This window comes from Argopecten irradians, chromosome 16 (assembly GCF_041381155.1).
Source record: "Argopecten irradians isolate NY chromosome 16, Ai_NY, whole genome shotgun sequence".
NCBI lineage: Eukaryota > Metazoa > Mollusca > Bivalvia > Pectinida > Pectinidae > Argopecten > Argopecten irradians.
In genome coordinates this window covers 1567536-1595507 of record NC_091149.1, presented here as the reverse complement: position 1 = coordinate 1595507, position 27972 = coordinate 1567536, and the positions used below count along the sequence as shown (strand labels likewise).

The following is a 27972-nucleotide window of genomic DNA, read 5'->3' as shown; positions in this document are numbered from 1 at the left end:
AAGATATGAAACCGGATAGAAATTCACAAAATGTGCAGTTGTCAAATATCTGATTTTTAATCTTAGAAAGGAACATGGAGTTAGCGAAATATTTGGATGATAAGAAAGTTTACAAAAATAACAGTAACACGCGCGTTTTGTAAATCTGATAATTTATTAGGGAATTGAGTGTATATCATTTTATCACTGCAATCTGGAGCGAGCATTCCTCACATAGGTCCGCGCGGGGATCACCAGGCTCCAACAATACAGCCGTGAGGAGGAGTGTGACGGAAGGGTCTGGGGGACAGCAGGCACGTGCGCGCGTGGGCAATGATCTACCGGAAATGTTAAGGTGAGGAGGACGGCCGACACTTTAGGTGAGTACAGTATATGACAATTTAATGACTGTTTATAGAGTTGGTATAGCCTATGTATAGTGTTGATTCTATCAGTGTAGAAATAGGCCTGATATCTCTATAATAACCAGAAACATCACCTCATGTGTATTGAGTTCTGAGAGGAAACAGCACACCTGTTCTGACAAGGGGAAAAGATTCAGATGTTTAATATTGCCTGCAAGTGTTCATAACAATCTAGGTATGTTAAACCTTCTTCGCCATAGGTCTTACTGCATAGCTCCATAGAGAGTCATATAGAGTGTGGGTGTCTGACTTTAAATGGAGTCAAGGTCGTGTCACTGACTCCACAGTGAGTCACGGTGGTGTGGGTGTCACTGACTCCACAGTGAGTCACGGTGGTGTGGGTGTTACTGACTCCACAGTGAGTCACGGTGGTGTGAGTGTCATTGACTCCACAGTGAGTCACGGTGGTGTGGGTGTTACTGACTCCACAGTGAGTCACAGTAGTGTGGGTGTCACTGACTACACAGTGAGTCACGGTGGTGTGGGTGTCACTGACTGCACAGTGAGTCACGGTGGTGTGGTTGTCACTGACTACACAGTGAGTCACGGTGGTGTGGATGTCACTGACTCCACAGTGAGTCACGGTGGTGTGGTTGTCACTGACTACACAGTGAGTCACGGTGGTGTGGATGTCATTGACTCCACAGTGAGTCACGGTGGTGTGGGTGTTACTGACTCCGCAGTGAGTCACGGTGGTGTGGTTGTCACTGACTTCACAGTGAGTCACGGTGGTGTGGTTGTCACTGACTCCACAGTGAGTCACGGTGGTGTGGGTGTCACCGACTACACAGTGAGTCACGGTGGTATGGTTGTCACTGACTCTACAGTGAGTCACGGTGGTGTGGTTGTCACTGACTACACAGTGAGTCACGGTGATGTGGGTGTCACTGACTACACAGTGAGTCACGGTGGTATGGTTGTCACTGACTCTACAGTGAGTCACGGTGGTGTGGGCATCACTGACTCCAGAGTGAGTCACGGTGGTGTGGGTGTCACGACTACACAGTGAGTCACGGTGGTGTGGCATTCTACCCTTTTCACGTCCGTGCCGGGGATCGAACTCTGTCCGGCTAGGTGAAAGGCGAGTAGCCTAACCACTACGTATACACCAGATCACCCCTGGTATTCCCCCGTCATTGCTACAATCCTGAACAACTCTATCATTTAGCAAAATTTGGTATTTTTTTACGATTAAAAATATTACGAAAACATAATGGGGCTTTAGTTGGTACGGCCATAAACTCCTTAATTGTTCATAAGACGAAATATAAAAAAAATACTCATGAAAGCTGTCATTTTATCTATTTCTATTCTAATATTTAATTGATTAAAACATGTTGACATTTTGACTGCAACCCAACTAAGTAACCTTACCAAACGCATTTGGCGTTCACGCTTCATTAAATATGCGCATTTCATTAACTTTGCCGCTGTCCAGTTGGCATTCATACAAGTAATCTCCAATTGAATGCATTCCACTACTTAAATCAAACAATGAAAACATCAATTTTCATTCTTTGATACATGAAATTACCACGAGCCCAGAAGATATCGGATATGCAACTGACCCTAATGGATCTTTCAGTGACCCTAAAACGGCGCAACGACAACCACAATAGGGTCAACATGCACAATATTAACGCCCAACATGCAGGACAGAGTATTGATATGAACGATTTTAACGTACATGGACGAGGATTTGAAAAGAATAAATAGTCATACAGTTTAATATGTTTATTACGAACTCGTTTGATACGTAAACCCGCTTGATACGAACAAAACTGTTGTCACATGTTAGATTCCGTCTGTGTTCTTACAAAATACAGATGTAATTATGTACGATACGGAATTATTCATAACAAAAATTAGCCTTTAACAAACGTACCTTCTGATCCCATGAGAAGGTGTCCGCCGAATGTAGCGATAATTGGTGCACATCTTAAGTTATCCAAAAGCAATTTATTCAGAATTATTGGGGCCCAAACCAGATATTTAGACGTAACGCGCGATGTTGGTGACATATTGCGTAACACATAATGACGTCGTTTTGACGGTGCTTTTCTGACACATTATTATTATAATGCATGTTTTACCGTTATCCAATATATACATGCACCAGTAATAAAAGAATGATACACTATTATAAATAACGAACTTACGGGGTCGCGATGGCCGAGTGGTTAAGGTGTACCGACATACATGTGAGATCACCTCTGATTTCTGAGTTTGGTTATCATTTTGGACACTAAATTGATGTATTTCGGTGTTTTTTTCCTGATACTCCAGTTTTACTCTATCTCCTTAATTTTGCAAGTTCTTATATTGCCCTGCTGTTAATAACTATCATAAAATAAGTTCTTACACGTTTCGTGCAGAACTTGATATGCGAAAAGTCTTTAGTTTTGAAAGTTATCATTAAAATCCCCGTAAAATTCTGCTTCAGTTTAGTTTCCGGTTCGGTATTTGAGGTTGGCTTATAACTTTAGATAAACAAATATCTTCACTTTGTAGACTTGTACTACCATAGCTGACAAAGATGATACACGTACATGTACGTGATTCTTTTCCTGGATATCATCTACGGTTCCAGGGGAAGTTCATTTTTATCTGTCCGAAAAGATTTTGTCGTCGCGAATTTGACTACAAATATTAAAGCACTTTTTCCCCGACCTCTGTTGATAAATTTTCTTTCAATTTTAGTACAGGTCGATTTCTAATCACTTCTTAAATGGTGTGCCAGAAGTTACTGTTATGAATCACAGGGGTCTGAGACTAGTACAGTGTATATCAATTTGGACCTAACAGAGTGCCCATATATTATTCTAGACGTTTTATGGATCTAGATAAAAATCGGTAAAATTCTTATTCTACATGTACACGTATAATACACCACGAAGAGAATGAAATTTCCTGATTTTTATCTATACTCTTACACATCTAAAAAGGGAGTGCGGACACTCTGGTGTGTCTAAATATATATATGTATTAACTGTAACTATATCTCAGATCCCTGTGTTATGCATTGGACGCAAAAATATACTCTTTTTGTTCCCAGTATTTCTCTATAGTTTAACGGATTTCTAGTTTTCAACTCCGGGCACTTCGGTTTATCTTCTTTTCCAAGGCCACTTACATTCGGAAAATCGAAAATAATGTTTACGTTAAAATTGAATAAACGTGAAGTGAGTATATTTTATGTTTATTCACTGGCAAACTACACCGTTAGGTCGCACCAGATATGCAGTCGCAAGGACATTTACCAGCATGCAAAACGCGCGTGTCAGTTTTTCTAGATCTCTTTACAATTATGTTCGTTTATTTTTGCGTACGTTTAGTGCGATTTAAGAAAATATTTAGAAACGAACACTCCGGTAAATGTTACGCGTTACATGCCATTATCTTGGTATTTCGGAGAAACAAAACGTGATTAAAATGTTTTTATGGTTCGCTTTTCCGCTAATATTGCCCATAACATCAAAGTACATTTAAACCCGTTTTCAATGATATATGACGCGATGCAGGTATGTGAAAATAAAAGAAAACCACAACGCTTTAAGTAAAGGATATGTGTGTTTTGAGACGACGTCACCAATATCGCGCGCTACGTCTTTAAAGCATATTTCAATCATAGCATATGTAACGGAAACAAGTATACAGATGTATTTGTATATGTCAATTAGAAATTAATGTATTAAATTCCATTACATATTATTGAATTTCCCTTTAATTACACGAGATGTTTGTTAACATTTACAATCCATTACGTCAGTGCTGTTTCTGTACCATATCATTGACATCTGTTGTAATTCTAACCCGGTTTACCCGACATAACTCCACTTCATTCGGTTTACTTTCCGAAATGTTTGCATTCTAGCTTATAGCAGTTCCACTCTGCAATTATCCGATAATTTTTTATTTGATGTCAAATCCGTCCAAGAGAACGAATTCCAGAGAAGAAATGAGAATCGCTTAAAATTCTACTGCCGGAGTTTCCGAGCGATGACAGCGTTCACATGAGGGAGATGCGTTGACTTGAGATCCGGTGTGTTGTTGGCGTTCATTCACTCGGAACCCAGTTAAGCAGCCCCGTCATTTATACGCAAGCTATGTGATCTGCAGTATAAGTTCTACAACAGACGGCTGTAGTTGGTCCCGGCATTAAGGTATCTGGAGAAATGATACACAAGTTCGATGTTTATTTAATCGTTACCGGAAACAGGGAATGCTACCTTCTACCTTGGTATGAACTTAGTGCTATTGATTTCTAGATTGAAAACTTATTGTAAAAAGAGCTTGACCTTAAAGTTGTATGCGCCGTATTTTTCATACTCTCGAATCAAGATAAGTTTTTAATATGTTATTCATCACCTAAAGTTACTGACATTTTAAAAATTACAATACTTTCAATGCAGTGGTTTTAATTTTACAAATACAAGTAAAAGCAGAAAATGATTTTTAGCAGTTCTGCCCAAAATTATTATATGTACATCTATAGTGAAGCGAAACGAGTACCTAAGGTCACACAATGAAGCCAAATTGTGGTCTACAATTTAATTTCACATTTTTACAGTGTTATAAGTACAGTAATTGTAAAGTGATTTCTGCAGGAAAGTTTTCATCTAAACATTTTCCATCAGGCATAAAAACAACAATTTACAGTACATAATTTCTCTGTTGTAACTAACGTTTATAAGGCATCTGAAGCCATTTGAAGGATTTTCACGGCTTAATTAATTAAACCTTATGGTTTTCAATACATTAATGAAGAAAAATTAACATGCCAAAATGTTTGCCCAGTTACGGCACCTATAACGTTAAGTTTATCTACAGGATTAGGTATGGTTTGGGTCCATTTTGTCCTTCAATCCGTAGTGACATCAATGCTTAAATAACACAAAAATCTGAGTGTATACGCGTTAATCATTCAATTATACGTGTTCTAATTGTGTAGCTTTTAAATTAGTTGCCATGGTAACCATTTTTAGCATTTGTCTTCACAATAGTGACCCTAAATGACCTTAGTTATAGATGGGCAGTAAAACTCAAAACAAATTTCACAATAGAGCGCAATCTTAACCAAGCTTGATATTAACTGAGAATATGAAATTAATAATTTAAGGTTAGCAAGTTAAATAAATCCGATTTCTCTACTCTGTGAACTATTTTTTCCGCAAATTGTCTTCACAATAGTTCAATTGAAAGCGTTTATTGAAATTCCTATTACAGATGTAGATTCCGTAAGATATATATTTATCTTTCAGCACCTATACCATTTCCTAAGTACACATAATTACACGAGTGATTTGCTATGGAATTGCACACCGATGGATTCCCCATAACCAGGTGCGCTTTGTACTAGCTAGACCTATCAACGCGGCAGGTGCGTACCGTGGGTAGCACGTGGAGATTATCCATGACTTTAAAGATACTCCGCAATCTTAGTGGTGCTAGTATCACAATGACGGTCCAGATGGGAATCTGGATCTCCCAGAAGGATGATTTCTCTTGTTGTGACAGGATTCCGTCTTTATAATAAGTATTTGTCAAGAAATATACATATGAGATCCTTTGATGTAGACTGAGAAGCCAGACATATAAAAAGTAATGTTGTGAAGGTATGTAAGGGAGTTCCTAACACTCCTGATCAGACGCAAGTGTTCGTCATTTCTGGGGTGTTAATTGTAGTGCCTGCTCACATCATTCCAGGTAAATATCGCCTAACCACGGTAAGAATGGCTGCTGTGTGCACAAGCCGACAAATATGTATGCACATGACTAATTTCATTTACAAATATATTATATATTTCGTGGTAGTCGTATTTTCTCCTTCGGATGAAGAAAACGTACCGCCGGTAAAAACATATGATTTTGGCTTAAAGGACAGAGAGCTTATTTGGAAAGAATTGTAGGCTCACGATCTAACAGTATATAGGGTTTACCTATTTCTTATTCTTCCGCAAAAACCTAATTTTCGCGATGATTATCGACTTTACGGTATTCTGCTTATACATATTCCGTCTTTGTATTTTACAGAGTTCGCTCCCTTGCAGGTAGCTATCTATTGTTACGATACGTCATTATTTTGTAAACGCAATTCACGTCATTTTTTTCAAAATGTATGACGTAACGCTTGCAAACGCACGACGTCACAATCAATACTTACTAACAAGGGCAGATAACTCTTTAATATGCAAATACAGTATTTCTCATTCGTCTGTTTATCGTTGCAACTGTACATGTATGCGAAAAACGTTAAGTGGATAAATAGTCCATTCCATCTATAAACGCGGTCGAAAGAAAGAAACAACAAAACAACGTTCAGTGAATCTGTAACTGCGTTAGTGCGCAGTATGAAGTTTGTCTGTAAGGATCTGAGTTTTCAACGAAGACTTAATGACTTCTTTATTTCTCTATCAAGGCAGTGATACTAAACATGTTTAAACAGCTTTTGATGACTTTGGAATATTTATAATTTGATTTCTATTTCAGACACTCAACACAGCTGATAAAAGGCCACGCTCGTCAGACAACCTATCAGAAGAGAAGTCCATTTTTTGTGACTATTAACGTAGCCATGGCGAAACTCAAGGTGTTTTTACGTCATGTGTACATCATTCTGTCGGTGTTTACGACTTTGCGGCTGTGCCAGGAGGACGACTACCACAAGTGTGAACCATTACGTGCCTCTATATGCGAGTCTATGCCGTATAATCATACATTACTACCAAACAAATTTAACGACAACAGCCAAGACGACGCCGTTATCGCAATTAGCCAATACAGTCCGTTGATGAAGATAGATTGTAGCCCAAGTCTACTGTCCTTTCTCTGTATCCTCTACCTCCCCATTTGTAACGTTCTCATGGTTCCACTTCCACCGTGTCGTAAACTTTGTGAAGAAGTTCGTTCTGGGTGCGAGTCCATAATGAATGATTTTGACTACACATGGCCTGAGGCGTTTAACTGTACAAATTTCCCCACAAGTGGATTGTGTGTGGGTGAAAATAGGACGTCCTCTCAAGGGAGCACTTCCGTCTGGGATTTATCAAATCCTCAGTTTACGACACCAAAACAGATGACGTCACGTCCTATGGAAATGACGACGATACTAGCCAAACGAGAGGAAACTACAGGTAAACATTTTAAAGTCTCGGTGTTAAACTTATGATCATTATCTCTCATACCTACGGGAGTAATACTGGCTGGTCTCTCACACCTACACGTGTAATACTGGCTGGTCTAGGGCAATACCATCATGTCGCCTGAGGCTGTATTGCATGTCTGATGTCTACCAATTCAATAAAGCCTATTTTCTAGGTAGAATTTCAACAAATTTTTGTTTAGAAACAAGGCTGGATTTACTTCAAAAGATACTAATTACGAGAGAAAATTATTCTTTCATACGTGGATATGAAGGATAGGGATGTTCTACCCGAGGGTCACAAAATGTTGTAAAACCCGTGGCTTATCCACATATGAAAGAGTCTTATAATCTGTATCTAGCCGGTACCTAATCATGATTATATGGATACCATATAGTTACAAAATGGCCCCTTCAGTTTAGCTATCCATAGCTGCTGTCCGCTAATACAAAATATAGAAAAGATTTTTCTCAAAGATGTCGTTGGAACACAAGGACAATTGATTCAATACTGATAAAAGGTAACGACAATTACTTATATACCGTTGTTAAGTAACGACATTTACTTATATACATTTGTTAAGTAACGACAATTACTTATATACATTTGTTAAGTAACGACAATTACTTATATACATTTGTTAAGTAACGACAATTACTTATATACATTTGTTAAGTAACGACAATTACTTATATACATTTGTTAAGTAACGACAATTGCTTATATATCATTTGTTAAGTAACGACAATTACTTATATACATTTGTTAAGTAACGACAATTACTTATATACATTTGTTAAGTAACGACAATTACTTATATACATTTGTTAAGTAACGACAATTACTTATGTACCGTTGTTAAGCAACGACAATTACTTATATACCTTTGTTAAGTAACGACAATTACTTATATACATTTGTTAAGTAACGACAATTACTTATATACATTTGTTAAGTAACGACAATTACTTATATACATTTGTTAAGTAACGACAATTACTTATATACATTTGTTAAGTAACGACAATTACTTATATACCTTTGTTAAGTAACGACAATTACTTATATACATTTGTTAAGTAACGACAATTACTTATATACCTTTGTTAAGTAACGACAATTACTTATATACCTTTGTTAAGTAACGACAATTACTTATATACCTTTGTTAAGTAACGACAATTACTTATATACATTTGTTAAGTAACGACAATTACTTATATACATTTGTTAAGTAACGACAATTACTTATATACATTTGTTAAGTAACGACAATTACTTATATACATTTGTTAAGTAACGACAATTACTTATATACATTTGTTAAGTAACGACAATTACTTATATACCGTTGTTAAGTAACGACAATTACTTATATACCTTTGTTAAGTAACGACAATTACTTATATACATTTGTTAAGTAACGACAATTACTTATATACATTTGTTAAGTAACGACAATTACTTATATACATTTGTTAAGTAACGACAATTACTTATATACATTTGTTAAGTAACGACAATTACTTATATACCTTTGTTAAGTAACGACAATTACTTATATACATTTGTTAAGTAACGACAATTACTTATATACATTTGTTAAGTAACGACAATTACTTATATACATTTGTTAAGTAACGACAATTACTTATATACATTTGTTAAGTAACGACAATTACTTATATACATTTGTTAAGTAACGACAATTACTTATATACATTTGTTAAGTAACGACAATTACTTATATACCTTTGTTAAGTAACGACATTTACTTATATACCGTTGTTAAGTAACGACAATTACTTATATACCTTTGTTAAGTAACGACAATTACTTATATACATTTGTTAAGTAACGACAATTACTTATATACCTTTGTTAAGTAACGACAATTACTTATATATACATTTGTTAAGTAACGACAATTACTTATATACATTTGTTAAGTAACGACAATTACTTATATACCTTTGTTAAGTAACGACAATTACTTATGTACCTTTGTTAAGTAACGACAATTACTTATATACCTTTGTTAAGTAACGACAATTACTTATATACCTTTGTTAAGTAACGACAATTACTTATATACCTTTGTTAAGTAACGACAATTACTTATATACATTTGTTAAGTAACGACAATTACTTATATACCGTTGTTAAGTAACGACAATTACTTATATACATTTGTTAAGTAACGACAATTACTTATATACATTTGTTAAGTAACGACAATTACTTATATACATTTGTTAAGTAACGACAATTACTTATATACCTTTGTTAAGTAACGACAATTACTTATATACATTTGTTAAGTAACGACAATTACTTATATACATTTGTTAAGTAACGACAATTACTTATATACATTTGTTAAGTAACGACAATTACTTATATACATTTGTTAAGTAACGACAATTACTTATTTACCTTTGTTAAGTAACGACAATTACTTATATACCTTTGTTAAGTAACGACAATTACTTATATACATTTGTTAAGTAACGACAATTACTTATATACCTTTGTTAAGTAACGACAATTACTTATATACATTTGTTAAGTAACGACAATTACTTATATACATTTGTTAAGTAACGACAATTACTTATATACTTTGTTAGTATTACATTTGTTAAGTAACGACAATTACTTATATACATTTGTTAAGTAACGACAATTACTTATATACATTTGTTAAGTAACGACAATTACTTATATACATTTGTTAAGTAACGACAATTACTTATATACATTTGTTAAGTAACGACAATTACTTATATACCTTTGTTAAGTAACGACAATTACTTATATACATTTGTTAAGTAACGACAATTACTTATATTATACATTACTTTGTTAAGTAACGACAATTACTTATATACATTTGTTAAGTAACGACAATTACTTATATACATTTGTTAAGTAACGACAATTACTTATATACATTTGTTAAGTAACGACAATTACTTATATACATTTGTTAAGTAACGACAATTACTTATATACATTTGTTAAGTAACGACAATTACTTATATACCTTTTGTTAAGTAACGACAATTACTTATATACATTTGTTAAGTAACGACAATTACTTATATACATTTGTTAAGTAACGACAATTACTTATATACATTTGTTAAGTAACGACAATTACTTATATACATTTGTTAAGTAACGACAATTACTTATATACCTTTGTTAAGTAACGACAATTACTTATATACATTTGTTAAGTAACGACAATTACTTATATACATTTGTTAAGTAACGACAATTACTTATATACATTTGTTAAGTAACGACAATTACTTATTACTTTGTTAAGTAACGACAATTACTTATATACATTTGTTAAGTAACGACAATTACTTATATACATTTGTTAAGTAACGACAATTACTTATATACATTTGTTAAGTAACGACAATTACTTATATACATTTGTTAAGTAACGACAATTACTTATATACCTTTGTTAAGTAACGACATTTACTTATATACCTTTGTTAAGTAACGACAATTGCTTATATACATTTGTTAAGTAACGACAATTGCTTATATACATTTGTTAAGTAACGACAATTACTTATATACATTTGTTAAGTAACGACAATTACTTATATACATTTGTTAAGTAACGACAATTACTTATATACATTTGTTAAGTAACGACAATTACTTATATACATTTGTTAAGTAACGACAATTACTTATATACATTTGTTAAGTAACGACAATTACTTATATACATTTGTTAAGTAACGACAATTACTTATATACCTTTGTTAAGTAACGACAATTACTTATATACATTTGTTAAGTAACGACAATTACTTATATACCTTTGTTAAGTAACGACAATTACTTATATACATTTGTTAAGTAACGACAATTACTTATATTACCTTTGTTAAGTAACGACAATTACTTATATACATTTGTTAAGTAACGACAATTACTTATATACATTTGTTAAGTAACGACAATTACTTATATACATTTGTTAAGTAACGACAATTACTTATATACCTTTGTTAAGTAACGACAATTACTTATATACCTTTTGTTAAGTAACGACAATTACTTATATACCTTTGTTAAGTAACGACAATTACTTATATACATTTGTTAAGTAACGACAATTACTTATATACATTTGTTAAGTAACGACAATTACTTATATACATTTGTTAAGTAACGACAATTACTTATATACATTTGTTAAGTAACGACAATTACTTATGTACCGTTGTTAAGTAACGACAATTACTTATATACCTTTGTTAAGTAACGACAATTACTTATATACATTTGTTAAGTAACGACAATTACTTATATACATTTGTTAAGTAACGACAATTACTTATATACATTTGTTAAGTAACGACAATTACTTATATACATTTGTTAAGTAACGACAATTACTTATGTACCTTTGTTAAGTAACGACAATTACTTATATACCTTTGTTAAGTAACGACAATTACTTATATACATTTGTTAAGTAACGACAATTACTTATATACATTTGTTAAGTAACGACAATTACTTATATACATTTGTTAAGTAACGACAATTACTTATATACATTTGTTAAGTAACGACAATTACTTATATACATTTGTTAAGTAACGACAATTACTTATATACCTTTGTTAAGTAACGACAATTACTTATATACATTTGTTAAGTAACGACAATTACTTATATACATTTGTTAAGTAACGACAATTTAATATACTTATTTTGTTAAGTAACGACAATTACTTATATACATTTGTTAAGTAACGACAATTACTTACTTATATACATTTGTTAAGTAACGACAATTACTTATATACATTTGTTAAGTAACGACAATTACTTATATACCTTTGTTAAGTAACGACAATTACTTATATACATTTGTTAAGTAACGACAATTACTTATATACTTGTTAAGTAACGACAATTACTTATATACATTTGTTAAGTAACGACAATTACTTATATACATTTGTTAAGTAACGACATTAATATACATTTTATGTTAGTAACGACAATTACTTATACATTTGTTAAGTAACGACAATTACTTATATACATTTGTTAAGTAACGACAATTACTTATATACATTTGTTAAGTAACGACAATTACTTATATACATTTGTTAAAGTAACGACAATTACTTATATACATTTGTTAAGTAACGACAATTACTTATATACATTTGTTAAGTAACGACAATTACTTATATACCTTTGTTAAGTAACGACAATTTACTTATATACATTTGTTAAGTAACGACAATTACTTATATACATTTGTTAAGTAACGACAATTACTTATATACCTTTGTTAAGTAACGACATTACTTATATACATGTTAAGTAACGACAATTACTTATATACCTTTGTTAAGTAACGACAATTACTTATATACATTTGTTAAGTAACGACAATTACTTATATACATTTGTTAAGTAACGACAATTACTTATATACCTTTGTTAAGTAACGACAATTACTTATATACATTTGTTAAGTAACGACAATTACTTATATACATTTGTTAAGTAACGACAATTACTTATATACATTTGTAAGTAACGACAATTACTTATATACATTTGTTAAGTAACGACAATTACTTATATACATTTGTTAAGTAACGACAATTACTTATATACATTTGTTAAGTAACGACAATTACTTATATACCTTTGTTAAGTAACGACAATTACTTATATACCTTTGTTAAGTAACGACAATTACTTATATACATTTGTTAAGTAACGACAATTACTTATATACCTTTGTTAAGTAACGACAATTACTTATATACCTTTGTTAAGTAACGACAATTTATAATACTTTGTTAAGTAACGACAATTACTTATATACATTTGTTAAGTAACGACAATTAATATACTTTGTTAAGTAACGACAATTACTTATATACTTTGTTAAGTAACGACAATTACTTATATACATTTGTTAAGTAACGACAATTACTTATATACCTTTGTTAAGTAACGACAATTACTTATATACATTTGTTAAGTAACGACAATTACTTATATACCTTTGTTAAGTAACGACAATTACTTATATACCTTTGTTAAGTAACGACAATTACTTATATACATTTGTTAAGTAACGACAATTACTTATATACCTTTGTTAAGTAACGACAATTACTTATATACCTTTGTTAAGTAACGACAATTACTTATATACCTTTGTTAAGTAACGACAATTACTTATATACATTTGTTAAGTAACGACAATTACTTATATACCTTTGTTAAGTAACGACATTTACTTATATACATTTGTTAAGTAACGACAATTACTTATATACATTTGTTAAGTAACGACAATTACTTATATACCTTTGTTAAGTAACGACAATTACTTATATACCTTTTGTTAAGTAACGACAATTACTTATATACCTTTGTTAAGTAACACAATTACTTATATACCTTTGTTAAGTAACGACAATTACTTATATACATTTGTTAAGTAACGACAATTACTTATATACATTTGTTAAGTAACGACAATTACTTATTTTTACCTTTGTTAAGTAACGACAATTACTTATATACATTTGTTAAGTAACGACAATTACTTATATACATTTGTTAAGTAACGACAATTACTTATATACCGTTGTTAAGTAACGACAATTACTTATATACATTTGTTAAGTAACGACAATTACTTATATACCTTTGTTAAGTAACGACAATTACTTATATACCTTTGTTAAGTAACGACAATTACTTATATACATTTGTTAAGTAACGACAATTACTTATATACCTTTGTTAAGTAACGACAATTACTTATATACCTTTGTTAAGTAACGACAATTACTTATATACCTTTGTTAAGTAACGACAATTACTTATATACATTTGTTAAGTAACGACAATTACTTATATACATTTGTTAAGTAACGACAATTACTTATATACATTTGTTAAGTAACGACAATTACTTATATACCTTTGTTAAGTAACGACAATTACTTATATACCTTTGTTAAGTAACGACAATTACTTATATACATTTGTTAAGTAACGACAATTACTTATATACCTTTGTTAAGTAACGACAATTACTTATATACCTTTGTTAAGTAACGACAATTACTTATATACATTTGTTAAGTAACGACAATTACTTATATACCTTTGTTAAGTAACGACAATTACTTATATACCTTTGTTAAGTAACGACAATTACTTATATACATTTGTTAAGTAACGACAATTACTTATATACATTTGTTAAGTAACGACAATTACTTATATACCTTTGTTAAGTAACGACAATTACTTATATACATTTGTTAAGTAACGACAATTACTTATATACATTTGTTAAGTAACGACAATTACTTATATACATTTGTTAAGTAACGACAATTACTTATATACATTTGTTAAGTAACGACAATTACTTATATACATTTGTTAAGTAACGACAATTACTTATATACATTTGTTAAGTAACGACAATTACTTATATACATTTGTTAAGTAACGACAATTACTTATATACATTTGTTAAGTAACGACAATTACTTATATACATTTGTTAAGTAACGACAATTACTTATATACCTTTGTTTAAGTAACGACAATTACTTATATACTTTGTTAAGTAACGACAATTACTTATATACTTTGTTAAGTAACGACAATTACTTATATACATTTGTTAAGTAACGACAATTTACTTATATACCTTTGTTAAGTAACGACAATTACTTATATACCTTTGTTAAGTAACGACAATTACTTATATACATTTGTTAAGTAACGACAATTACTTATATACCTTTGTTAAGTAACGACAATTACTTATATACATTTGTTAAGTAACGACAATTACTTATATACCTTTGTTAAGACGACATTTGTAACGACAATTACTTATATACACATTTTTATACTTAAGTAACGACAATTACTTATATACATTTGTTAAGTAACGACAATTACTTATATACCTTTGTTAAGTAACGACAATTACTTATATACATTTGTTAAGTAACGACAATTACTTATATACCTTTGTTAAGTAACGACAATTACTTATATACATTTGTTAAGTAACGACAATTACTTATATACCTTTTGTTAAGTAACGACAATTACTTATATACATTTGTTAAGTAACGACAATTACTTATATACCTTTGTTAAGTAACGACAATTACTTATATACCTTTGTTAAGTAACGACAATTACTTATATACCTTTGTTAAGTAACGACAATTACTTATATACATTTGTTAAGTAACGACAATTACTTATATACATTTGTTAAGTAACGACAATTACTTATATACCTTTGTTAAGTAACGACAATTACTTATATACCTTTGTTAAGTAACGACAATTACTTATATACCTTTGTTAAGTAACGACAATTACTTATATACCGTTGTTAAGTAACGACAATTACTTATATACCTTTGTTAAGTAACGACAATTACTTATATACCTTTGTTAAGTAACGACAATTACTTATATACCTTTGTTAAGTAACGACAATTACTTATATACCGTTGTTAAGTAACGACAATTACTTATATACCTTTGTTAAGTAACGACAATTACTTATATACATTTGTTAAGTAACGACAATTACTTATATACTTTGTTAAGTAACGACAATTACTTTATACCTTTGTTAAGTAACGACAATTACTTATATACCGTTGTTAAGTAACGACAATTACTTATATACCTTTGTTAAGTAACGACAATTACTTATATACATTTGTTAAGTAACGACATTTACTTCATATACCGTTGTTAAGTAACGACAATTACTTATATACCGTTGTTAAGTAACGACAATTACTTATATACATTTGTTAAGTAACGACAATTACTTATATACATTTGTTAAGTAACGACAATTACTTATATACATTTGTTAAGTAACGACAATTACTTATATACATTTGTTAAGTAACGACAATTACTTATTTACCTTTGATAAGCAACGACAATTACTTATTTACCGTTAATGAGTTAAGACAATTGCTTATACACATTTGTTAAGTAACGACAATTACTTATATACGTTTGTTAAGTTACGACAATTACTTGTGACCTTCATTAAGTAACGACAATTGCTTTTGTTATATGACTCTGAGTTTTGCCGCTTTCTGATTGGTCTAGACCGCTCGGACAGTTCTTGATAAAATGCAATGTCAACCTGAGACCGATGAACAACTGTTCAGACGTTGACATTGCAAATCTGGTAAACTGTCTATAAATAGACAAAGGGAATTCGAGGAATTGTTAAACCTTTGAAAGGTAATATTTCCCTCGTATGTCGGCTTCGGGGAATATCACCTTTCTCTGGTTTAACAATTCCTCGTTTATCATGGTCTATATAGAGATAAGGGGTTTATTACGGTATCGCAAAAATCTACAAAAATGATAATTTCCGGGGTTACTCGGGTTAATGTAGATGTGACTCCGGGCATACACACATTTATTGTATTCTACGGTACACACTCGATTGTGTTTAAGTACGCGTGTTTTGAAGATGAAGTCGAACGCCCTCTAGGGCGACCAGCTGTATATACAGTATAGTTATGGTTGCATTCGTCGTGTAAACATAAGAATATGAATGGGAGCATAGTTCAGAATCTCACAGATTTCTTAGAGACAATTGTGAATTAAAAAAATCATTCTGGGAATATAGGGGTCACATTGGATAGGCCCACGGTGGTGGTGGTCGACCCAGGGACATGTTCTTTTCTCACTTTGTTGGGGTTAACTTGTGTGTGTTGCATGCAGCTGTCAGTTGCTCTTTGGATCAAGGTGTCTGTGACCTTGGCTTCGAGGTCAAAGAAGAAACAAGTGTGATTTTACTCATAATTCGTCTTCGTAAGCTATTTCTAGATCTGTTTCAGATTCAGTAAAATACTTTTAGTTTATTTGAATCACCCTAAGACAGTGTACAATACACTGTAATAACGCAAATTTAGCCTTGTGTCAAGGACACTAACAATATCAGAATGTTTCCAGGTGTACGAAAAGGTGCCGTAATCAGTCCTTCGCTTTTAACTCATTACCGCTGGCAAAGTATAATGAACTTGGGTTTAACCAATAATGGCGCGTCATGTTTATCATTAAAACGATATACGGCTATATATATATATAGCTAGTACTTATATATTTAACTGTAAGGACGGCCTCCAATGTATAACGTCCTATTAACAGCCAGGGCCATGTAAGGACGGCCTCCCATGTATAACGTCCTATTCAAGGGTTTTTTCAGTAAGGACAGCCCAGGGTCATGTAAGGACCGCCCTCCCATTGTAATAACGTCCTATTAACAGCCAGGGTCATGTAAGGACGGCCTCCCATGTATAACGTCCTATTAACAGCCAGGGTCATGTAAGGACGGCCTCCCATGTATAACGTCCTATTAACAGCCAGGGTCATGTAAGGACGGCCTCCCATGTATAACGTCTTATTAACAGCCAGGGTCATGTAAGGACGGCCTCCCATGTATAACGTCCTATTAACAGCCAGGGTCATGTAAGGACGACCTCCCATGTATAACGTCCTATTAACAGCCAGGGTCATGTAAGGACGGCCTCCCATGTATAACGTCCTATTAACAGCCAGGGTCATGTAAGGACGGCCTCCCATGTATAACGTCCTATTAACAGCCAGGGTCATGTAAGGACGGCCTCCCATGTATAACGTCCTATTAACAGCCAGGGTCATGTAAGGACGGCCTCCCATGTATAACGTCCTATTAACAGCCAGTGTCATGTAAGGACGGCCTCCCATGTATAACGTCCTATTAACAGCCAGGGTCATGTAAGGACGGCCTCCCATGTATAACGTCCTATTAACAGCCAGGGTCATGTAAGGACGGCCTCCCATGTATAACGTCCTATTAACAGCCAGGGTCATGTAAGGACGGCCTCCCATGTATAACGTCTTATTAACAGCCAGGGTCATGTAAGGACGGCCTCCCATGTATAACGTCCTATTAACAGCCAGGGTCATGTAAGGACGGCCTCCCATGTATAACGTCCTATTAACAGGCAGAGTAATGTAAGGACGGCCTCCAATGTATAACGTCCTATCAACAGCCAGGGCCATGTAAGGACGGCCTCCCATGTATAACGTCCTATTAACAGCCAGGGTCATGTAAGGACGGCCTCCCATGTATAACGTCCAATTAACAGCCAGTGTCATGTAAGGACGGCCTCAGTGTCATGTAAGGACGGCCTCCCATGTATAACGTCCTATTAACAGCCAGGGTCATGTAAGGACGGCCTCCCATGTATAACGTCCTATTAACAGCCAGGGTCATGTAAGGACGGCCTCCCATGTATAACGTCCTATTAACAGCCAGGGTCATGTAAGGACGGCCTCAGTGTCATGTAAGGACGGCCTCCCATGTATAACGTCCTATTAACAGCCAGGGTCATGTAAGGACGGCCTCCCATGTATAACGTCCTATTAAAAGCCAGGGTCATGTAAGGACGGCCTCCCATGTATAACGTCCTATTAACAGCAAATGTCATGTAAGGACGGCCTCAGTGTCATGTACGGACGGCCTCCCATGTATAACGTCCTATTAACAGCCAGGGTCATGTAAGGACGGCCTCAGTGTCATGTACGGACGGCCTCCCATGTATAACGTCCTATTAACAGCCAGGGTCATGTAAGGACGGCCTCAGTGTCATGTAAGGACGGCCTCCCATGTATAACGTCCTATTAACAGCCAGGGTCATGTAAGGACGGCCTCCATGTATAACGTCCTATCAACAGCCAGGGTCATGTAAGGACGGCCTCCCATGTATAACGTCCTATTAACAGCCAGGGTCATGTAAGGACGGCCTCCCATGTATAACGTCCTATTAACAGCCAGGGTCATGTAAGGACGGCCTCCCATGTATAACGTCCTATTAACAGCCAGGGTCATGTAAGGACGGCCTCCCATGTATAACGTCCTATTAACAGCCAGGGTCATGTAAGGACGGCCTCCCATGTATAACGTCCTATTAACAGCCAGGGTCATGTAAGGACGGCCTCCCATGTATAACGTCTTATTAACAGCCAGGGTCATGTAAGGACGACCTCCCATGTATAACGTCCTATTAACAGCCAGGGTCATGTAAGGACGGCCTCCCATGAATGCGGTCTATTACGTATATGAAGTGTGTGGTGTGTGTTTTGGGAGACGGAATTCTTGCCCTTTTTTAGTGCTATATCACTGAAGCGTGCTGCAAAAGACACAAAGCAACACACTCAACCCAGTCACATTATACTGACAACGGGCGAACCAGTCGTCCCACTTCCTTTATGCTGAGCGCAAAGTAGGAGTAGAAACTACCACTTTTATAGACTATGATGTGTCTCGACCAGCGATCAGAATCCAAAGCTTTACTCATTGGGGCGAGCGCTCAACCGAAGGCCAAACGTGAGGTTGTGTGAAGGGAGACATTTAGAAGAAGAAAGTAAGTTAGGATGAAAGATCATGAATTTAGTCGCCTTTTACGAATCATGCAATAAGGGCAGCAGGTACAATTCTAACGTTTTATCTGCAGGTCAGATTTTTAATTTCTTTGGTTATATGTATGTAGTAATTATCTTAATGTTTTTTTTTTCTTTCAGAGACTGACATTCCAGTTTTCATCCTCGTGTCTTCCTTACACAAACTCATGTTATATGACGTGTCGACTGGCGACTTGATTACCCTGCACTCCGGCCTGGACCAGGGTGCGGCCGTAGACTACCACTTCGGCCGCCAGTGGATTTACTGGGCCAGTCACGGGGATAGCCGAGTCTATAGAGGCTCTCTCGCGCTAGACGGTACGTCTGACAATGCATTAGGGGTCACGTGACCTTTATACTATCACAATTCCAATACCTATTCTCAAGCTTACAACAGAAAACAACAAAAAACAACAGAAAACAACATAAAACAGCAGAAAACAACAGGAAACAACAGTTAGGCACAGAATGCATTATTATGGGTAAAAATTACTACAGACAAGAATGTCTTTCTCTATGCTCTGGAAATAATTTTGTACTGTCTTTAAAGCCTGAAGGCAATAATTTGATTGGATAATCCGAAAGGTGACCAGAACGTGACCCTTATTTGTGTGTTTCAGTTCTGACGGATGTCCACCTAGTCGTTGACGCTGTGTCGTCCACCATCGAGAGCATTGCCGTCGACTGGATCACCCAACACCTGTTCTGGATGGAGACCTACCCTTCTCAGATTAGAGTTGCCTCCCTTGAAGGAACGAATCCTACAACCTTATTGGACAAGGAGTTATCCAATCCGAAATCCATTGTACTTGATCCCATAGAAGGGTAACTCTTTAACTCATCCTCTATTAAAGTGGTCTGTTGGTAATGTTTACTTTCTATTAACAACCAGGGTCTTTTAAGGACGGCCACCAGTGTAATGCGTGTCTGTGGGCCATGTGTGGTTTTTGGAAGTTATGGAAAATTTGTGTCGTGCATTCTTGTATAGTGGAACTATAGAGAGCCTCTCTCAAAGGAGTGAGCGATCAACAGAAACTCACAAGTAAGGTAGTGTCAAGGGGTCGCTTGGAAGAGGAGAAAAGATAAGATCCTAAATTTAGTCGCCTTTTACGGACACCAGATATAATTATAACGCCCTACCTCAGGTCAATTAAGTGTGTGTTGAATTCTGTATTTGTATATTATAGAGTTATCGGTCCTTGCGGGTAGGTATTGATTGTGGCGTCATGTGTTTGTGACCGTAATGTCATATTTTTTTAAACGGCGTGAATTGCCCCAATAAAATAATGACGTCACAATGAATACTTACCCACAAGGGCGCTAACTCTTTAACATGCAAAGACGGAATATTTACAATTTTGTTTAAAGGTCCAATATCCGTATCTTTCTTATTTGTTTCATGATTTAGAAGAATGCTGGGGGAAAATCCTGTTGTAAATCATACAGAGACAGGACTAAATCGAAGTCAAGATGAGCGATTATGATTAGGAATATTTTGATTAAAATCAAATAAATATTAAACATCGCTAGGTGGGTCCCACTTAGTCAAATACGCCGAAGTTAGCCGACATTGTAACGTCGTTGCCGAAAACGTCATGTGACTATCGTAACTACGTAACGTCTGTCAGGACTCTTCCGAAAACGGGTCATGAACTTTCCGTCTTCCGTTCGGCAATAATCGTAACTTCTATGGCGACCATTTTAAAATGAAGGCATGTTTACCAGTATCGACTTCCAACAACTGCTGTACCAAAGTTATTAATAAACATTATAAATATTCTTTGATATTTCTTAATTTCGACTATATCTACCAATACTAACACTATCGGAGTCAAATTTAACTTGAATTTTTGTTGATACTTACGTATAGTGTGGCTTTCTGTTCTAGGTACCTGTTTTGGATAGACTGGGTTGGAACATTATACTCACCTTCTGCCAGCATAGAACGATATGATATCGCCAGAAGTCATCACGACGTCATCTTTAATATCACCAAGGACATATTACCAAATATGGGCAGATCTATAGGCCTGGCCATCGACCATCCGAATAAGCGTCTTTACTGGGTTGATGCTAAGTAAGTTGATGTTTATGTCCTTAGTTTTACTACGTTATCATGTGTTCTAGTCCTTAGTTATACTATGTTATCATGTGTTCTAGTCCTTAGTTATACTATGTTATCATGTGTTCTAGTCCTTAGTTATACTATGTTATCATGTGTTCTAGTCCTAAGTTATACTATGTTATCATGTGTTCTAGTCCTTAGTTATACTATGTTATCATGTGTTCTAGTCCTTAGTTATACTATGTTATCATGTGTTCTAGTCCTTAGTTATACTATGTTATCATGTGTTCTAGTCCTTAGTTATCATGTGTTCTAGTCCTTAGTTATACTATGTTATCATGTGTTCTAGTCCTTAGTTATACTATGTTATCATGTGTTCTAGTCCTTAGTTATACTATGTTATCATGTGTTCTAGTCCTTAGTTATACTATGTTATCATGTGTTCTAGTCCTAAGTTATACTATGTTATCATGTGTTCTAGTCCTTAGTTATACTATGTTATCATGTGTTCTAGTCCTTAGTTATACTATGTTATCATGTGTTCTAGTCCTTAGTTATACTATTGTTATCATGTGTTCTAGTCCTTAGTTATACTATGTTATCATGTGTTCTAGTCCTTAGTTATACTATGTTATCATGTGTTCTAGTCCTTAGTTATACTATGTTATCATGTGTTCTAGTCCTTAGTTATACTATGTTATCATGTGTTCTAGTCCTTAGTTATACTATGTTATCATGTGTTCTAGTCCTTAGTTATACTATGTTATCATGTGTTCTAGTCCTTAGTTATACTATGTTATCATGTGTTCTAGTCCTTAGTTATACTATGTTATCATGTGTTCTAGTCCTTAGTTATACTATGTTATCATGTGTTCTAGTCCTTAGTTATACTATGTTATCATGTGTTCTAGTCCTTAGTTATATCATGTATAGCCTGTTATCATGTGTTCTAGTCCTTAGTTATACTATGTTATCATGTGTTCTAGTCCTAAGTTATAAGTCCTTAGTTATACTAAGTTATCATGTGTTCTAGTCCTTAGTTATACTATATGTTTATCATGTGTTTCTAGTCCTTAGTTTATACTATGTTATCATGTGTTCTAGTCCTTAGTTATACTATGTTATCATGTGTTCTAGTCCTTAGTTATACTATGTTATCATGTGTTCTAGTCCTTAGTTATATACTATGTTATCATGTGTTCTAGTCCTTAGTTATACTATGTTATCATGTGTTCTAGTCCTTAGTTATACTATGTTATCATGTGTTCTAGTCCTTAGTTATACTATGTTATCATGTGTTCTAGTCCTTAGTTATACTATGTTATCATGTGTTCTAGTCCTTAGTTATACTATGTTATCATGTGTTCTAGTCCTAAGTTATACTATGTTATCATGTGTTCTAGTCCTTAGTTATACTATGTTATCATGTGTTCTAGTCCTTAGTTATACTATGTTATCATGTGTTCTAGTCCTTAGTTATACTATGTTATCATGTGTTCTAGTCCTTAGTTATACTATGTTATCATGTGTTCTATCTGAGTCCTTAGTTATACTAAGTTATCATGTGTTCTAGTCCTTAGTTATACTATATGTTATCATGATGTCTAGTCCTTAGTTATACTATGTTATCATGTGTTCTAGTCCTTAGTTATATACTATGTTTTATCATGTGTTCTAGTCCTTAGTTATACTATGTTATCATGTGTTCTAGTCCTTAGTTATACTATGTTATCATGTGTTCTAGTCCTTAGTTATACTATGTTATCATGTGTTCTAGTCCTTAGTTATACTATGTTATCATGTGTTCTAGTCCTTAGTTATACTATGTTATCATGTGTTCTAGTCCTTAGTTATACTATGTTATCATGTGTTCTAGTCCTTAGTTATACTATGTTATCATGTGTTCTAGTCCTTAGTTATACTATGTTATCATGTGTTCTAGTCCTTAGTTATACTATGTTATCATGTGTTCTAGTCCTTAGTTATACTATGTTATCATGTGTTCTAGTCCTTAGTTATACTATTGTTATCATGTGTTCTAGTCCTTAGTTATACTATGTTATCATGTGTTCTAGTCCTTAGTTATACTATGTTATCATGTGTTCTAGTCCTTAGTTTATACTATGTTATCATGTGTTCTAGTCCTATTATACTATGTTATCATGTGTTCTAGTCCTTAGTTATACTATGTTATCATGTGTTCTAGTCCTTAGTTATACTATGTTATCATGTGTTCTAGTCCTTAGTTATACTATGTTATCATGTGTTCTAGTCCTTAGTTATACTATGTTATCATGTGTTCTAGTCCTTAGTTATACTATGTTATCATGTGTTCTAGTCCTTAGTTATACTATGTTATCATGTGTTCTAGTCCTTAGTTATACTATGTTATCATGTGTTCTAGTCCTTAGTTATACTATGTTATCATGTGTTCTAGTCCTTAGTTATACTATGTTATCATGTGTTCTAGTCCTTAGTTATACTATGTTATCATGTGTTCTAGCTTTTTACTATTTATCATGTGTTCTAGTCCTTAGTTATACTATGTTATCATGTGTTCTAGTCCTTAGTTATACTATGTTATCATGTGTTCTAGTCCTTAGTTATACTATGTTATCATGTGTTCTAGTCCTTAGTTATACTATGTTATCATGTGTTCTAGTCCTTAGTTATATACTATGTTATCATGTGTTCTAGTCCTTAGTTATACTATGTTATCATGTGTTCTAGTCCTTAGTTATACTATGTTATCATGTGTTCTAGTCCTTAGTTATCTATGTTATATGTGTTCTACAAACTATATGCATTATTATACAATATAGCATTTGTGAGGTCAATACATGGTTATATCGAGGATAGAACGACATTGATGGTAACACCTGGAGTATCGAGGATAGAACGACAGTGATAGTAACACCTGGGGTATCGAGGATAGAACGACAGTGATAGTAACCCTTGGAGTATCGAGGATATAACGACAGTGATAATAACCCCTGAAGTATCGAGAATGTAACGACAGTGATAGTAACCCCTGGAGTATCGAGGATATAACGACATCGATAATAACCCCTGAAGTATCGAGGATGTTACGACAGTGATAGTAACCCCTGGAGTATCGAGGATGTAACAACAGTGATAATAACCCCTGGAGTATCGAGGATGTAACGACATTTAAAGAAACCCCTGGATCATCGAGGATGTAACGGCAGTGATAATAACCCCTGAAGTATCGAGGATGTAACGACATTTAAAGAAACCCCTGGATCATCGAGAATGTAACGACAGTGATAATAACCCCTGAAGTATCGATGATGTAACGACAGTGATAGTAACCCCTGGAGTATCGAGGATGTAACAACAGTGATAATAACCCCTGGAGTATAGAGGATATAACGACAGTGATAGCAACCCCTTGAGTATCTAGAATGTAACGACAGTGATAGTAACCCCTGGAGTATCGAGGATATAACGACAGCGATAGCAACCCCTTGAGTATCTAGAATGTAACGACAGTGATAGAAACTACTGAAGTACCGAGGATATAACACAGTGATAGTTAGAACTTGAGTGTCGAGGATGTAATGACAGTGTTAGTAACCCCTGGAGTATCGAGGATGTTATTACAGTGTTAGTAACCCCTGGAGTATCGAGGATGTTATTACAGTGTTAGTAACCCCTGGAGTATCGAGGATGTAATGACAGTGTTAGTAACCCCTGGAGTATCGAGGATATAACGACATTTAAAGAAACCCCTGGAGTATCGAGGATGTAACGACAGTTAAAGTTACCCCTGGAGTATCGAGGATATAACGACAGTGATAGTAACACCTGGAGTATCTGTGACGTTTCTAAATGGGTTCGTCACATAGTGAATGATCTTGGTTAGTGACTAGTCTACAGAAGCAAATAAATACAGATATGACTACTATTTAGTAGCGTAAAACATTACATAAATTTCGAGCGATTAACATTAGACATTATTTCATATATAAGTATACATACAGTGGTCTGCCTGACCATCGACACCTGGTCTTAATGATTGGGTATATAACAAACAATCTATATTCACTGACTATCCTATAGTCGTCAACCACCCCGTGGTCACTGACCGTGTCACTGACTACCGTGTAGTCGCTAACCACCCTGTGGTTATTGGCCTAGTCGCCGACTATCGCTAGCCGGTGATTCTCAACAAGCTCATCAGTTCCGGCTGTCCGGAATTTACACCTTTGGCAGGCCTTCATTGGAGTTGTTTTAGTGTTTACTATCCTCAAAGTACAGAACACTTTTATTAGAGGGAATATATATCAGTAATATCACTTATTACTTTCGGCAATAATTATTCATATCATTCTGGAAATTGTATAACATTTTAGAACAGAATATAATCAGAGTGTTTGGCAGGTGCTTTCCTAAGCCTACGACGTTGTCGTGGTACTGTTTTTGTTCCCTTCACACATTCTTCCCCACACTTCAACTCTGTCTCACATTCAGGTACAAGGGTAGAGGAACTCTCCTCTAATGAATTGTTCACATTCTCTCCAATTAGGTCTCGCTTGCTCTCGAAGCATCTCTGATTCACCTGTGTCTGCTGCTCTTTAACTTTTGCAAAATCTTCAGCCTTTTTATTTCGTAACTGCTGGGTTTTCTTTGGTTTCATGCGGTCCACATTAATGACTTGCATCTTTCCCTTGCGTCCACAACGTACGCGATAAGTCACGTGAGAAAGTTTCTGGTCATGCAGCTTTTTCTGTCGCAACATCAGGCCTTTGACATTTCCTCTGACCAACTGATGTGCATCGTCCATCTTCTCGTGTAGTTCCCAGGCCCACGTGTTCTGTGGAAAGGCTTTCAAGTTCCGTGACATGGGGTATTGTAGATTAAGTGGGATAGATGTCTCTCTTCCAAGCATCATAAAATTTGGTGAATGGGAGGTTCATGTTCGGTTGACCGATATGCCATCATGACATAAGGTAAGCGTCTATCCCAGTCAGTGTGTCGTTCATTCACAAAGGCCCTTAACATGGTGATCAATGTCTTATTGAATCACTTGACCATATCGTCCGACTTAGGGTGGTAGGGAGTGGTACGGGTCTTTTCAATCTGCAATATGCGACACACTCTGTGGTTATTGGCCTAGACGCCGACTATCGCCAGCCGGTGACTCCCGACAACTACGTTGTTGCCGACTACCTTGTAGTCGCTATCCATGCCGTGATTACTACTACCGACTATACTGTGTAGTCATTGACCTATCACAGGTCACGAGCCGCTGCCAACACTCTATCAAGGGGAATACTGTTATAGCCTATACCTGATACTCTGCGATCTCCACAGCTTAAATGTTGAAACCAGACTGACCTTCGTCTGCGAGCGCGGGCTTTTATACCCTCGGCATTGTCAATCCGGGTCTCGCAAACGCTTTACTCGCTAGCGTAAACTTGACAAGCCAAGCGTGTAAAACACCGAGACTTTAAACAGGAAACCCCGACGCACACATGTTGTAAACAAATATACGGCGATACCTGATCGGTATGTGTTAATTATTAATCATTACATATCGAGTATGTAACGACAGTGATAGTAACTCCTGTATTATTGGGGATGTAACGACAGCGATAGAACCTCTATGGTTTCGTGGATATAACGACAGTGATAGTAACCCCTGGAGTATCGAGGATGTAACGACAGTGATAGAAACCCCTGGAGTATCGAGGATGTAACAACAGTGATAGTAACCACTGGAGTATCGAAGGTTCCACGTCAGTGAAAGTAACCCCTGGAGTATCAGGAATAAGTTCCAAAAACCTGG

The 27972-nt window shown here is 34.8% G+C and overlaps 2 protein-coding genes across 2 annotated transcripts in view; both read left to right on the top strand.

Moving 5' to 3' along the window:
* The first annotated feature begins 74 nt into the window (after positions 1 to 74).
* Positions 75 to 6971, top strand: LOC138310818 (transcription factor IIIB 50 kDa subunit-like). The gene is made up of 3 exons (XM_069252147.1): positions 75 to 123; positions 692 to 1374; positions 6894 to 6971. The coding sequence occupies exons 1-3, from the start codon at positions 75 to 77 to the stop codon at positions 6969 to 6971; spliced, it is 810 nt and encodes a 269-aa protein (XP_069108248.1).
* Positions 121 to 27972, top strand: part of LOC138310817 (prolow-density lipoprotein receptor-related protein 1-like) — a gene marked incomplete at its 3' end in the record, with an annotated part of 47988 nt that continues 20136 nt past the window's right edge. The window contains exons 1-5 of the mRNA XM_069252146.1: positions 121 to 359; positions 6894 to 7537; positions 20216 to 20413; positions 20716 to 20920; positions 21984 to 22172. Coding sequence (XP_069108247.1) covers positions 6979 to 7537; positions 20216 to 20413; positions 20716 to 20920; positions 21984 to 22172 — 1151 coding nt within the window. The remainder of the gene's footprint in view (positions 360 to 6893; positions 7538 to 20215; positions 20414 to 20715; positions 20921 to 21983; positions 22173 to 27972) is intronic.

What these genes read in the sequence shown, in the direction of transcription:
- LOC138310818 (XM_069252147.1), top strand. Translation starts at nt 75, where the DNA reads ATGGAGTTAGCGAAATATTTGGATGATAAGAAAGTTTACAAAAATAAC. An exon ending in GAAAGTTTACAAAAATAACA is followed by an intron (nt 124 to 691) that starts GTAACACGCGCG and finishes CTGACTCCACAG; the next exon opens with TGAGTCACGGTGGTGTGGGT. An exon ending in TGGGCATCACTGACTCCAGA is followed by an intron (nt 1,375 to 6,893) that starts GTGAGTCACGGT and finishes TTTCTATTTCAG; the next exon opens with ACACTCAACACAGCTGATAA.